General features: G+C 39.5%; 1 protein-coding gene across 2 annotated transcripts in view; it reads right to left on the bottom strand.

Moving 5' to 3' along the window:
• Positions 1-374: 374 nt before the first annotated feature.
• Positions 375-13,252, bottom strand: part of MPC1 (mitochondrial pyruvate carrier 1) — a 13,389-nt gene continuing 511 nt past the window's right edge. The window contains exons 2-5 of one of the 2 annotated variants that reach the window (XM_026070000.1): positions 7,682-7,685; positions 5,111-5,207; positions 2,237-2,369; positions 375-1,489 (exon numbers count right to left, since the gene is read on the bottom strand). In XM_026070000.1, coding sequence (XP_025925785.1) covers positions 1,471-1,489; positions 2,237-2,369; positions 5,111-5,153 — 195 coding nt within the window. In that variant the 5' untranslated portion in view covers positions 5,154-5,207; positions 7,682-7,685 and the 3' untranslated portion in view covers positions 375-1,470. Of the gene's footprint in view, positions 1,490-2,236; positions 2,370-5,110; positions 5,208-7,681; positions 7,705-13,252 lie in introns of those variants that run through there. The other variant, XM_026069999.1, reaches the window with a different exon arrangement.

The following is a 13,252-nucleotide window of genomic DNA, read 5'->3' as shown; positions in this document are numbered from 1 at the left end:
TTGAGAGGTGAAGTTACTACACTTGTATGAAGTTCAAACTTGCATGTAAGCCATTTCTCCTTCAGAAATGCCAAGCTTATGTAAACTATAAGGTGCTAAGATGATCAGTTACCCTTATTTGTATGCATCTCATGATTCTCACTTATAATAAATCTAATGCTTCTTTTCTAGGAGAGGGAGGGAGAGAAGATGACTCCTTTTGTGACTGAACAACAGTACTGAAGTGGAAGTTTTATACACCAACTTTTCTAAAGCAGCACTAGTGTCAGTTCTTAGTTTTACTGACCCAGCAGGGCATGGCTATTAGGCTTTCTTGTACACCTGTTACAAAGTTTAGCTACTGCATAATTAGGAACAGCACAATCTCTGCCCAGGATTATTAAGTAAGGCTTTTAATTGATTATCTTAAAACTGGCAAGTCTCACAGTACTAGTCCCCATTATTTCAACATACATATAGCTAGAAGATAATGATTTATTCAGATGCATATTAAGAGCACTGAATTCTGCCCTTCAAAAGAGGTTTTATTGTTCAAAAAGACAGCACTGAAATAAAATCCATCACATACATTCTTTGTCATTTATATCTTCACATCAATGTCACCTCCAGGCAGGTCAGGCATGAAAAACTCACAATGAAGTCAAAACATTACCAAAAGGCATCTTCTGTCTTTCAGATCTCAGGCTCCCAAGAAATTATTTTTTTGCCTGAATAAGAAATACAGATATCTAGAAGGATCTCTAACAGGGGGAGGACACTAAAATCTGTTTAGAACTTCTTGAAGAATAGTGAGAGACTCCATTGCCTTCATCCAGTGGCAAGCTTTTGCTTTTCCAAGTTTACCTTACATAATGTGCGACTTAAAAATGCATGTAAGTTAAGTCTCTTTACTGAGACAAGGCATGCAGTAAGGGAAGAGGGAAAGCTGGTCACTTCCAGGCTGCCTGTCTACATATTTGTGCTTGTAGATTAGCAAGCCACTGCTGAAGTTTAAAAAGAGACCATAGGAATGAATGCACCCAAGTTAAGTCAAATGGCTTTCAAGAATGTTATATGTAGAACAATGATACCACCTACAGTTCTGTTTTAAGTGACCTCTGTGTTCATGTTTATTTGAAAACAAGTTTTGTCAAACTATCATGGGCCATTTACTTTTGCAGACTGTTGGATAAAGGTTCCCTTCCAAATATTGTTTATTTGGATGAGTAGCTCCTTATTAGAAGGGGAGTTATTAAGGACTTGTAAGGCAGCAAGACATTAAATGCAGTGGTTTACATTGCTGGACAATACTTTAAAAAGAGGCAAACTAAAGATTAGTAGACAATTATTTAGGGGCAAGGGGTCATATTCATAAAGGTGTTTCAATTTTATCCCCATCGTAATCATCACAGCAACTGTAGATGGCAAGTCTTCCTTGATTGTAATTCAGGATGATGAGACTCCCTGGCTTTATTTCAAGTTAAGAGATATTTAATTCTTTTTCTCCATCCTGCCAAAAGAAGAACAGGTTTTGTAAGAATGAACACTGAACTGCAATCACTAGCACAAATCTGGACTTACAGTAGAACTTTAAGAATGAGGTACCCTGGCCATTATTTATGCAAAACACTAGTCCACTTGCAGTTCTGCTCAGTCTCATTTTTGAATTTACAGTTCAGAAGGCTTCATCCTCTCCTTGTTCTGCATGGATTTCTTAGAGCAGAAGAGAAGAGCCACAGCTCTGACTCATCAGCATTGCTTGGAGCAGTGTCTGCCCTACTAGCTACACAACAAGGCTGCAAGATTGCAGTCTGCTCCCCAATCAAACTATGCTGGCTCCATCTCCTATGTACCAGAAGAATTGGCTTAGAAAGGTTTGGCTTGGCGTCTTTATCAGCCAGGCACCCCTTTCAATTTTACAGACATTTTCATCTCAGGAACCGCTTACAGAGATTGACACTTGTGGAATGACTAACAGGAAAATACATTAAGCAAAACAGAATAGCTGGCAGCTGCTGAAAGCCCAGCCTACACCCATAAACATAAGGGTCTTCAGCTTTCTGTGTGCACCCCCACCCAAGCTTCAGCAGAGGTGCAAACCAACAAATAACATTTCAGCCTATTGGCAACAAGCTTGTTTCTTCATTACCTTTTGCAAGCCTATTAAGCTCCAGGAATCTGCACCATAGTTAAAAGCCACTGACAAAGCACTCCAAGAACCAGTTTGTGGTTTTCCCCTTATTTGAATGGGACTTGCCTGTATTTGATCAGTCGTCCTCCTTGAATAAGTTGTGCAATTTCATTAGTAAAATGGCATGCAAAGAGAAGCCAGTTTCTTGGCTGTACTTTGTAGGCAAATCTCATGAAAGTCAAGGAGTAACAACACAGTGCTGCAAAACATGACAGATATCAGATTATTTTTAATATCCCCATTTTGTTGAGGCATCATTTTTACTTGTGGAATGCATAACATGCAGAATGCTTCTCAGTGGCATGTCAGTTTTCCAGCAGTCCTAAACACTTGCTCACTTTCGAGGATCCAATGCACAGAAATGCACAACAGTGCTAGCTTTTTTAGTGCAAGACTTATAGGGCTGCAGCTTTCTGCAAAAATTTATTTCCTCATACACTTCCCTGTGATGCAACTGAAGTCTATCCAGGTTAATATCTAAGCTGTCTCTCAGCAAGGGAATAAAGAAAATTCTGTTAATCCCAGTGGGACCCAGCCCTTTCCATACAACTGTTTCAACACATTTCCTAGCATAGGCTATTTTTAAAGTAATAGGTAGTTATTTTACACACAGTTCTTGCCAGGAAAGTTCTAACATAGATTTTAAGAGAAGATTCCCTTTCCCAAGAAGCCATATACATTCAGAAGCATAAAGCTTTGTTACCTACTTTCTAGGAAGGTGAGAAACAGCTTCAGTCTACTCTCTGGCCACAAATGCAGGAAATTACAACCCAAGGAGTCAATAGTGTTCCAAAGTTCAGTTTTAGTTTTCTGACAGGCTTAGTCAAAACAAATTTAGGAAGTGAGCTGTTTTAAGAAAACTGCCTTTTTCAGTACAAACCCTATAAGAGGGAAAACTAACTTTTCATGCAAGTAATAGCCTACGCAAACTTGTAAAAAACACTATTCTACTAAAGGACAGTTGCACAATCTGGTAGTGGCACCATCAAAAATTCTATTGCAGCAAGTAGCATAAGCAGAACCACTTGATAGATGTGATCTTTAATTGGAGATACATTAGTTAGCTGTTTGATTATAAAATGACAGTTCAGTTATGTGATAAGATATGCAAGAACAAAATACCTTAAAAAAAACCCTAGTTTTACATCCAGTATTTTTATTTTAGAAAAGAACTTCCTAAAGATGGGTTAAATGACTTAGAGAGCCACAAGCAATGTCTTTACAAGTGAAGAGCTTAAGCCAAATGCTAATAAAAGCATAAGTAACTGTACCCAGAACTGCCTGTTATATCTGTCTGGATTGATTACCCAGCAAAGCTGGAATTGCGTCAGCCAGCAAGGTCAGGTCAACCAAGCAACAGCTTGTTAGAACCATGGCTGGTACCAAAGCAGTCCACCTGCATACATCAGGTACAGAACCCAAGCTGGTAAGCCCTATTCTTGGGCCAGCCTGAGTTTTGCACTGTAGCACTGACTTTTTATTTTGAATTCATTTTTTTTTTTCATATTTTGAATTCATTTGAATTCATTTGCTCATTACTGTATTACACTTAATTATTTGCAGCTATCACACAGGATTCCCTCAAGCTTTTAGAAGTCTGGTTAAAGTCCATCTCCACATTTAGAAAACCTTTTAGTTTAAGGACAGTCTAGTAGCTCTTCAGTATTTATAAACTTCTGTTCAGCTATGATTCAGATCAAATCCAGTAACAGGAGTAACTAGTTGCAACTGAAGTCATTAACAAGTAGAAGCATTGTTCATTTCCTCAAACTTCATCCTGTTTGTTTTTCCTTTCTGAATGTTTACATTGTTTAAAATCCTTTGCTTTCAAGCAGTTAACTTAACAAATCAGCAAATGCTTATCTGAAGGAGTTTAACATTTATAGCAAAGATCCAGAACACAGACTTCTGTTTTGAAACCACTGGGTTTGCTATTGAGTTTCAAATGCTATTGCACTTCAAATATAAATTTAATCTCTTTGGACTGTGTGTGTATCCCAGACAGTTATGGCAGCATTAGCATATGGTGCTTTTGTCTTAAATATCTGAACTTTGCTGAGATGGGCAGTTGCCACCAAAAAGCTATTTTGCAAAACATAGTATTTGAACGGGTCTTCCATCTCTAAGAAAAAGACTAAGACACTGAATTACTCTAAGCAGAATTAAATGAATATAAGCTATGGATTTCCTTAACCCTAAATTATCTGGCTTGAAGGAAGAAGAGTTACTAAGCTATGAACTGAGTTAAGGAAGAGACATATGTAATAGTACAATTAAGCTAGTACCTTAAAGCTACCTAGTTTCATCAGCATTCACAAAGGAGAATCTGAACAACAGAATACAGACAGATAACTAAGCAAAAGCTATATATGTTCCAAAAAAGGCAGAGGAAAGTATTGCTTATGCATTTAAAAAGAAAGTTCTCACATTATTATCCCATTAAGAGTGAAGCTAGCCTCCTGGAACTCGCAGGCAACTGCACTGGGAGGAGTCAGTCTCTAAGGTTTGCACCTTCGAGACCAAATATTATCATTTCTTCACTTTGTCAGTGTGGCAATTTAAATCCCATACTAACCACAAAGCATTAATAGTGACCTTGATACAAAGAAGAGAGCTGGGAAAAGAGATGCATTGTGAACTAGTGCATGCAGTAGCATAAGATACCAGAACAATTATAAAGAGTGATGGCAGTTTTGATCACCACAGATTTTTTTCTAGCCCCTACACACAAGAGTTACTGAAAAAACCTTTGAAAGAGAATTCAGTAACATTCTAGTATCTCAGTTTTTGGGTGGCCTCTGAAGTTATATGATAACAAGCATCATGCTGTATATCTGCTTTGATCACTAGTTTGCAAGCAATTAAAAATACATCACTACTTCAAGTGTGAAATGTGTTTTGCAGCCAGTTTGCTGACAAGAAGTCTCTCTCCAGTCTTACCAAATGTCATTCGGCCACTAATGATTTCTGGAGATTTCTTCATGTCATTAATAGCAGCAACAGGAAGTCCCCAGTTCGCTACTGGTCCCCAGAAGTGCTGTAAAGAAAAGGGGAGTGGGRGGGGGAAGGGGAGGAAGAAAAGAAAAAAAAAAAAGAAGAGGGAGTGTTACATAGAAACACAAAGCTTCTTCAGTATTCTTGCAGGATAAATATCTACCTTTGTTTTCCTTAGCCACACAAAACTCCAGAAGCTCAGGGCTACAGGTAGAATTTCAAGTTAAAACAGAGGCAGCTTTTGAAATAAAGGAGAAAGAAAACCCTTGTTTAAACAGGATTTAGTCTTCAGGAAGGAAGCAGGTGGAACCTGCTCCAAGTCAACTTGCAAACTGAAGAGGAACTACCAATCCTGTAAGGCTACTAAAATGAAATGCAATTCTGTGTAATTCTACTTCAGCCATCATTAAGCAGTCTCATTGCTCTACTCAATATAACCTCAGGTTTACAGCTCACTTCTGTGCAAAACCTTAGCCTACAACTCTTTCAGACGATATTTCTCCAAATCTAATGGAAACAAGGAGTAAGCAAAATGAACAACTGGAAGTGTTGTGTTATGCTGAGGATCAAAAAGCCCTCAGCAATCATATTTCTCCAAGTGGTTACACCTTCTCTTTGAAGTAGTGGGGCCATCCCATCAAACCAAGCTGTTCCAGCAATTGCAGAATGAAGATGTACGTAACGACTTAGTGGCTGCCTAAGGCTCAATGATTAAATAGATGTAAGAGTAAGGGATGAGTTAGCTACATTTGTGTGCTCATACAGAAAACAGAGACAAGAACTAGAAAGAACCAAGTCTGAAGTCAGTCAGAAAACTGACAAAAGATAGTAGTGTACTCGCTAAGAGACCCCAAACTTTGACAAAAATAGTGTTATAAGCCCAATTTCTACTATTAGGAAAAACAAGGCTTCAGTAGAATTCTTTCTGCAGAAAGATGCATGCAGCACTTCCAGCAGCTTCTTTTCCTAATGGTAAACTAAGGATGTGCAAGAGTGACTTGAGCCAGATATGGTGAAAGAGATCCACTTTGCAGGATACAAAGCTTTGCAGATACCAACTATGTCTATTCTTTAGTCTCTTTCCCCAATTGTAAGACTGCAGATATTCCAGTGATTTGGAATTGTCAATGGACATAAGTTTCTTACAGTTTGAATACCAGATAGACACCCTTCTGCTGGGCTGGATGTTAGCTTGTGACACTATAGTATGACTTAGATGAAAAGTCATACTTTCTTCYTGCAGATTTGGGTTGTGATACAGCAAGTGAACTAAAACAAAATGTAGGCAAAAAACAGTGATGTTAAGTTGCACACACTGTTTTGTTAGTTTAACCTTAGTGCAATATTATGCAAGATGCAATGTAGTATTTCTGTAAGTGTCAGAATGTGCACTGGTCCAAACTCAGGTTTATAGCAAAAGTAGGTATTTAAAGGTATGCAGTAAATACATTTGGTTTTGCTACACTCCTACTGATAGGAGGGGAAAAAAAAAAGGTAAATCAGCACTGGGGATGTTTAAAGCTCTCAAGCAGCTCAGATGACATAAATGTCATGTAGCCATGCAACTCTTTCCAGTTATACCTTACAATTGTGTTTAGATAAAGAAATGTAGCTGTAACACCATTACTACACAAAATACTTCCTGTAACAGAACAAGGACATTCACAGCAGGAGAAAGTCAGCAGCAGGTAGACGCTGTTGTTCTGGAGGCTTTAATGCAACTATTCAAGTAATTCTAAAGAGCGGGACAAGGACCAGCAACTTACTTGGTATTTATATTTATTCAACTGCCTTTAGAACATAAACATACATACACTATAAACAGACCATGCCAAGCTCAAGTTAGATGAAGCGATAATCTTTCAACTCACATCACTCTGTTGCAGCCAAACAGCAACTTTCCTCTGCTGACTAAGGAGCTAGATTTGCAACCTTTCAGCTTGAACTGATTATCCAGTTTTAAGTGCTCCAAGGCACACAATCCTTTGAAGCTTATGCACACAAGAACTAAATTGTACCTATACAGTTTCTTTGGTTTACAGAGAAGGGCAGAAGAGTCTTCCATAACATTGATTCACAGTATGATAGGCATAAAATACCAATTCCCAGTTTTAGGAGCAAAATGAAAGGTTAGAAGACAGAAGCCTGCAGTGAGAGTTACAATATGATGCCATTTACTGTCTGAAGTAAAGCTGATTAAGCCAGGTAGTTCAGGTAGGTTACCAGTACCATTGCTGTGCAGAAGAATGACTCCAGACTGATCTGATCTCCTTAGCAAAGGGTGTAATAAAGGAAGCTCCTTTGATTTTGAAATGAATTCTTTAGGAGACATTTAGGCTATTGTTAGGTAACCTTAACCTCAGACTTGTAATTAAGTTTTACAAGTATATCACTCCTGGAGGTTAGCAATATGGCTTTTCAGATTCAGTCAAGTTCATCACGGTGCTAGGGCAACAAGATCGCAAGTTACTTGAGTCAAGTATGAAGCGAAACAGGAAGCCCCCTCCCCTTTCTTACCGTACTGTTTTTTTGAGTGGGCCATCGTTGTTTGCCATTCAGAAAGCACATGGAAGAAAAAAAGAAAAAAAAATTAGTTTCCTTTATAAGCCATATAGGGAAAAAAAGCTTATCACAAATTGAAGAAAGGCAGAAGTCAGAAAAATGCCGCGGCATTAACCTTGATTAACAGCAGTATTAAAAATCTGTTTCCTTCAAGAGCTGTCACCGTCACAAGTGTTTGTTGCCCAAGTATATTTCCTAGTAGGATAAAATCCCATCACGGTAAGTGGAAGATCTTCCTCCCCAGTGGTCTTCCAAAGCAACCAAGACCAAAACATCAAAGACCCCAGCGCCGAAATAGTTTAGGAAGATGGCAAAACCCTCCAAGGTCTGACCAGGACAAAGCTAAATAACTAAGGCTTCTCTGTAGAGGCTCTGAGGAAGTCACTTTGTGTTCTCTGTATACCTACATAAGTAGGTCAAGCCAAATCTTGCCAGAGAATATCTTGCTGTCACTAAGCACAGGCCAGCCACAGTTGTATTAAACATGAGCTACTAACACATTTTCCATAGTCTAACACACAGTACGTCCCAGGCATGTATGGGGTTCACTTGGTTTAGTAACTATATGATCACTTATTACAGATATTATTTAGTTATCTATGCCTAAGTGCTAGACTATAGCATGTATTTAAGATCACTTGCTACTACATCTTCTTTTTAAAAGAAGTGCTCAGAGCTTTTCAGCATTCTCTTTCTAGCAAAGATACTGGTATAATTCAACTGAATTACGACTTTGTTCATTAAATACCAGGTATTAACAGAAAGCCTACTGCTGACCAATTATGGCTCACCAAGCTCTGTTTTGAGTCACAGAGCATTTTAAAAATAGTCACTTCCATCACACTGTATTTTCCATATTCTTTGAGCATTTTATTTTTATTTATTTATTTTTACAAGTTAAGATGGTAAGTGAACAGTTACATCTACTTCAGAAAGCAAACTGATATGCTTTTTGGCGCTTCTTTGTTATTAGCAGCAGGCTGATTCAAGTTGCTTTGTTAGCGTTTTCTTGACTAGTCCAACAACTTGTTTTTTTTGTTTTCTTATTACCTGAACTGCAGCAATGATTAATGAGAGTTTGCAGGGCTAATGCATACTTCACTTTTCACACAACCCTAGCTAAATGAGTTCAAAGCATGTCTCTTAGCACAATGCATTTCAGCCAATAGAAGTCAACCTCCATGTTAAAAATGGAAGCTGTTTTCATGCAAGTAAAAGCCTAAAATAGAATCAGACTGACTGCTGCTAGTTTGCTGCTTGACAGAATAGCAAGCTGACAAGGCTAAGGTCTTCCAACTGTCCTCATATTCACACGAGACTGGAATAGTTATTATACTCTAGAACAGGACAGATCAAGGTTATAGAGACTCTTCCAGAAGCAGGCACACAGCCCCAAAGCCCTACAGCCAAGTTATTTCAGATGCACTATATCTAATAATGAGGATATCACTGCAAGTGCATATGTCTATGCCTGAAATAATGTTGCCATCCCAAATTAACAGTTTCTAAGACTTAGGTGCAGTCCCTTGACAAAGTCCCTCCTCAGCGCCCTGCAGCAACAAAAAACAAGGAGAAACTAGCTCACTGAACTAATAGCTTCAGCAGTAGTCCCAGGTAGTCATGTGTTAGATCAGTGACTGCTCCATAGAACAGAAAGAAAAAAAAACACTCCACACACCTCTTAGACCAGATTATAATTAAACAGAGCTTTGAGATCTGAAATTAAACAAGCCACAACTCTTCTTGTACAGAAAAGACCATACAAGCAGAAACCGGAAGAGGCATGTTAGCGCCTCTGGAAACAGAATGCAGTCAACCTGGATTAGCAACTTGTGGGGAAGTCAGAATTCTAGCTTAAAACATGGTTTAAGAGATAAGACTACCAAGTTTAGGAACAAAGGTTTCAGGAAAGATAGACCCAAAAAAAATAGGCAGAGTACAGAATTGCACTTGAACTCAAATACACTGTACTAGCATATAACCAAATCCTTTCTCTGGATGCAAGACTGTAAAACTAGACCACCTTTGTACTTCCTCATGGACACTTTGGTCTAGAAGAAAGGCAGGTATTTGTCATAGTTGCTTACTGATCAGACAGGGAAACTTCACAACAGCAATATTACGTATGCTTTTTAAAAACACTAAAGAGAAAGAACACACTGTACTAGTCAAAGTCTCCAAAACTGGACAAGAGTTGTTGATTTATTGATTTATTTACTCATTTATTACACTTTCTGCATAAGGGTCTAGACATTGCAAGAAGAGCCAACAGATAATCAATACCTTGTATTGCTACTACAATTATTCCCAAAGGCTATACTGGGGAAGATATATTGTTCCAAAAGTTTTATATGTATTTCTCCATATTGTCAATGGACATACTGGGAGGCCAGAGACCATTCTAGAAATGCAGATGATGTATTACCACCTGTTTCACCCCTGCCCCATCCCCTAAGTAGAAAGTTTTAGCCTTCTGCAGAAAAAGAGAGCTTGTGGAGTTCTCAGAACATACAGGATCCTGACAGTGTGCAATGTGTCCCTTAATTTCTAGCATAGGCCTGTGGAAGACATTTAAATCCTTGTGCACAGAAACAGTTCAAAGATTTACTAATGAGGAGAACTGAAGGTCAGCTAATTCTAGTTATACTACTGACACTAATTCTTTTAAAGTTCACTTCAACAACCAAGAGTCCTAGATACAATTTTAGATGGCTTAAGTCAAAAAAGCACTCATGCTTTACAAGAAATGAACTATATATCTACTTCAAAACTATCTACACTAACAGAAATTCTAGACTTATGTTGCTGGAGTGTCAGCATGAAGAAATACTTCAGAACTGCCCCAGAAGATAAAGCCTCCCTGCCTGTTTTTCTGTTCCCAGAGGATTTTGGGGCTACTTTCCTCATATAATGGATCCCAAGTAGTTTAGGTTTCTACCATGAGACAATCTGAGAGCTTGTCTATAGTGGCCTATAGATCTTCTCCCTCAAAGAAGGATGAAAGCTGTTTCACTGGACATTTTTCAAGAGATATCACTTTATATCATTAGCATAGGATATAAGGTGTCTCAGTTACCTATTAGTGGCTTAGATAATAGAATTTTAGTGATAGCTGTCACTCCTATGATGCGGGGGGAGGGGGGGAAGGAAGGGGGAGGAAATGCAACTTCAAGTTCACAGTATAGAGAGCTACTGAGCTTTCATATGCTAATTAGCTGGTTTAAAATGCAGCAGTAACATCCAACAGGAAACAGTGAAAGTATTTATAGCTTACATTCCTATTATGTTTACTTTAAAAGTGTGAAGACATGATTACAGTAAAGCTATATTTACACGATTTACAGTGATTCACATCTGGCTTCTCTTAAGTGGTGATTAATAGGGATTTGAAACTGGCAGAAGGCTTAATTACTAATGACAGTTTTAAAAGCAATTTATCTTGTTTCTTTATGCAAGATCCAAAAGCTAACTCATGTTGTAATGATATTCTAATGCCAGGTGTATCCATCTGAAAGATTAGTATGTATTCATTATATACTTGCTTTCATGATTTCAACTTATGAAGTTGAAACTGAAGCTACTTATTCTGATAGATGTCCACATGTTTTGACTGCCCTAAGCCATAATAACGGAAAACAAAGTAGTAGTACTGTATTCATCAGTTCCACTGCTTCGGATGAATTCAGTTATTCTATTCAGAGTCAAGCTTCATTCTTAAAGCACAAAAGGGAGATGTCACAAGCAATGACTCAATTCCTGGTGTCCCACAAGGAAGTTAAATGTTTATAAAGCCTTGCTTAATTGTAGTGATTAGATGCCAGTTTCTAGACCAGACAACTCAGTCATGTTCCACCTAAAACGTTCCAAGAAGTCTCTTGCTTTGTAAGAGAGACAAGAAGGGCATTTTCTTCATGATGGGAAGCAAGAGAGTCCCACAGTCTGGTGGGGTAAGGGCCTTCAAAAAGAAGTCTAAATAGATGCAGTTTAAAAGTATATACTGTAGTCTTTTATGGCAAAGACAAACTGAAGTCTTTTGCTGACAGTTACCTAAATTCCACATTCAACATAGGACACAGTCAGCAACTTAGATATTAGCCTCTGAGTATGGAAGAAACAGTGCTGGAAGGTCATACTGGAGGGAACAACTGACTTCAGCCCTTTGTGGGCACACACTGTCACGGAAAGTACAAATTAAGCATCTTGGTGGGATGGATCTTTTGAGGAATTTTTAAATACAAAGGAAGAATCCTGAGGAACACTGGTTTTGTACAGTTCAGTTTTATTTAGATAGCTTACTTCAAGACTAGAATTAGGGAGAAATACTGCTGAAAAGGTTTATTCCAGCTACCTTTTCAGTGATGTACAGTCTTTCTTTAGAAAGGAAGGTGATACGGCTAGCAACTAACTGTGGTGTTAGGAAGCAGCCATTATCACTGCTGGATTTTTTTTCCCCCCCTAATTAAGAAAAAGGGAAAGAGAGAGAGAGTGCTGTTTTACTGGCCATTTACATGCTTCATAGGCATTCTGGCACAGTTAACTGCACATTAATATTAAAGTAGTTTATCAGGCTTGCACTGTGTCCTCAAGACTTCAAAAGGAATTCACACAGAAGTCTGCACTGACCTTTCTTCATTTTGCCTCAGTGAAGTGACTCTTCCTTCTCACACTTTGCTCACGTAGTCACGTTTTTTACCCTACTGCTTCTGTGGACATGGCTTCTACAAGTACTAAACAAGCTTCTGTGTCTACTGAGCCTCTGCATTAGAGTCTCTTCCACATCGGCTTACACCATCTCCTCATATTCCATGCACTTCTAACTAAGACCGGCTTTCTCAAATAAGCAGACGTCCTCCTACGTGCTTGCTCAACATCAAACATCATTTGCAATAGATGTAGGTGGCACTGCAAGCAACTACAGCAAAAGGTTGCTCAATGACCTTCATTGGGGAACCTATTTTTATTTGTTTAGAGTTCTGTCAAACTGCTTGTTAGCCAAGGATGCTTCAGCTTGTCTACTTGAGACCGAATTCTTGTAAAAAATGGGCTACTTAAGTATGTCCGGACTCCTGCACATCTACATTTTTACATCTTTACATCCAAGGTGCCGCATCCCTTACCACAGCGCACAGACTGAAGTTTGGCAAGAGCATTCAGCTGTTCGGCCACATTCCCATGAAAACGGGCCTCAAAGAAACTTCTGAGAAAAGCAGCTATTTACACAGCCTCAGACACGCAAATAAGCGGTGTTAAGACCCCACCTGTTACAGATCCGCCCTCCGCCCACAGCCGGGCCCAGCTCTGTCCGCTGCCGCGTCCTGCGGCTGTCGGGGACGCCCGAGGCCCCCGCACACCCCTCCCCACCGCGCCGGGCGCCACCTCCCCTCTCCCGGGGGCGCCCGCCGCCGCCGCCGGGGGCTCCGAGGGCCGAGACGGAAGGTCACGGGCGAGCGCCGCCGCCGGGCCCTCCCGCCTCAAGGCCAACCGCCGGCTCCCTGGGGGCGACGGCCCCCGCGGCCCCACCCGCAT

This window comes from Apteryx rowi, unplaced genomic scaffold (assembly GCF_003343035.1).
Source record: "Apteryx rowi isolate R43461 unplaced genomic scaffold, aptRow1 scaffold_300, whole genome shotgun sequence".
In the NCBI taxonomy this organism is placed as follows: domain Eukaryota; kingdom Metazoa; phylum Chordata; class Aves; order Apterygiformes; family Apterygidae; genus Apteryx; species Apteryx rowi.
The sequence above is the reverse complement of the archived record's forward strand: the minus strand, read 5'-3'. Positions and strand labels throughout refer to the sequence as shown.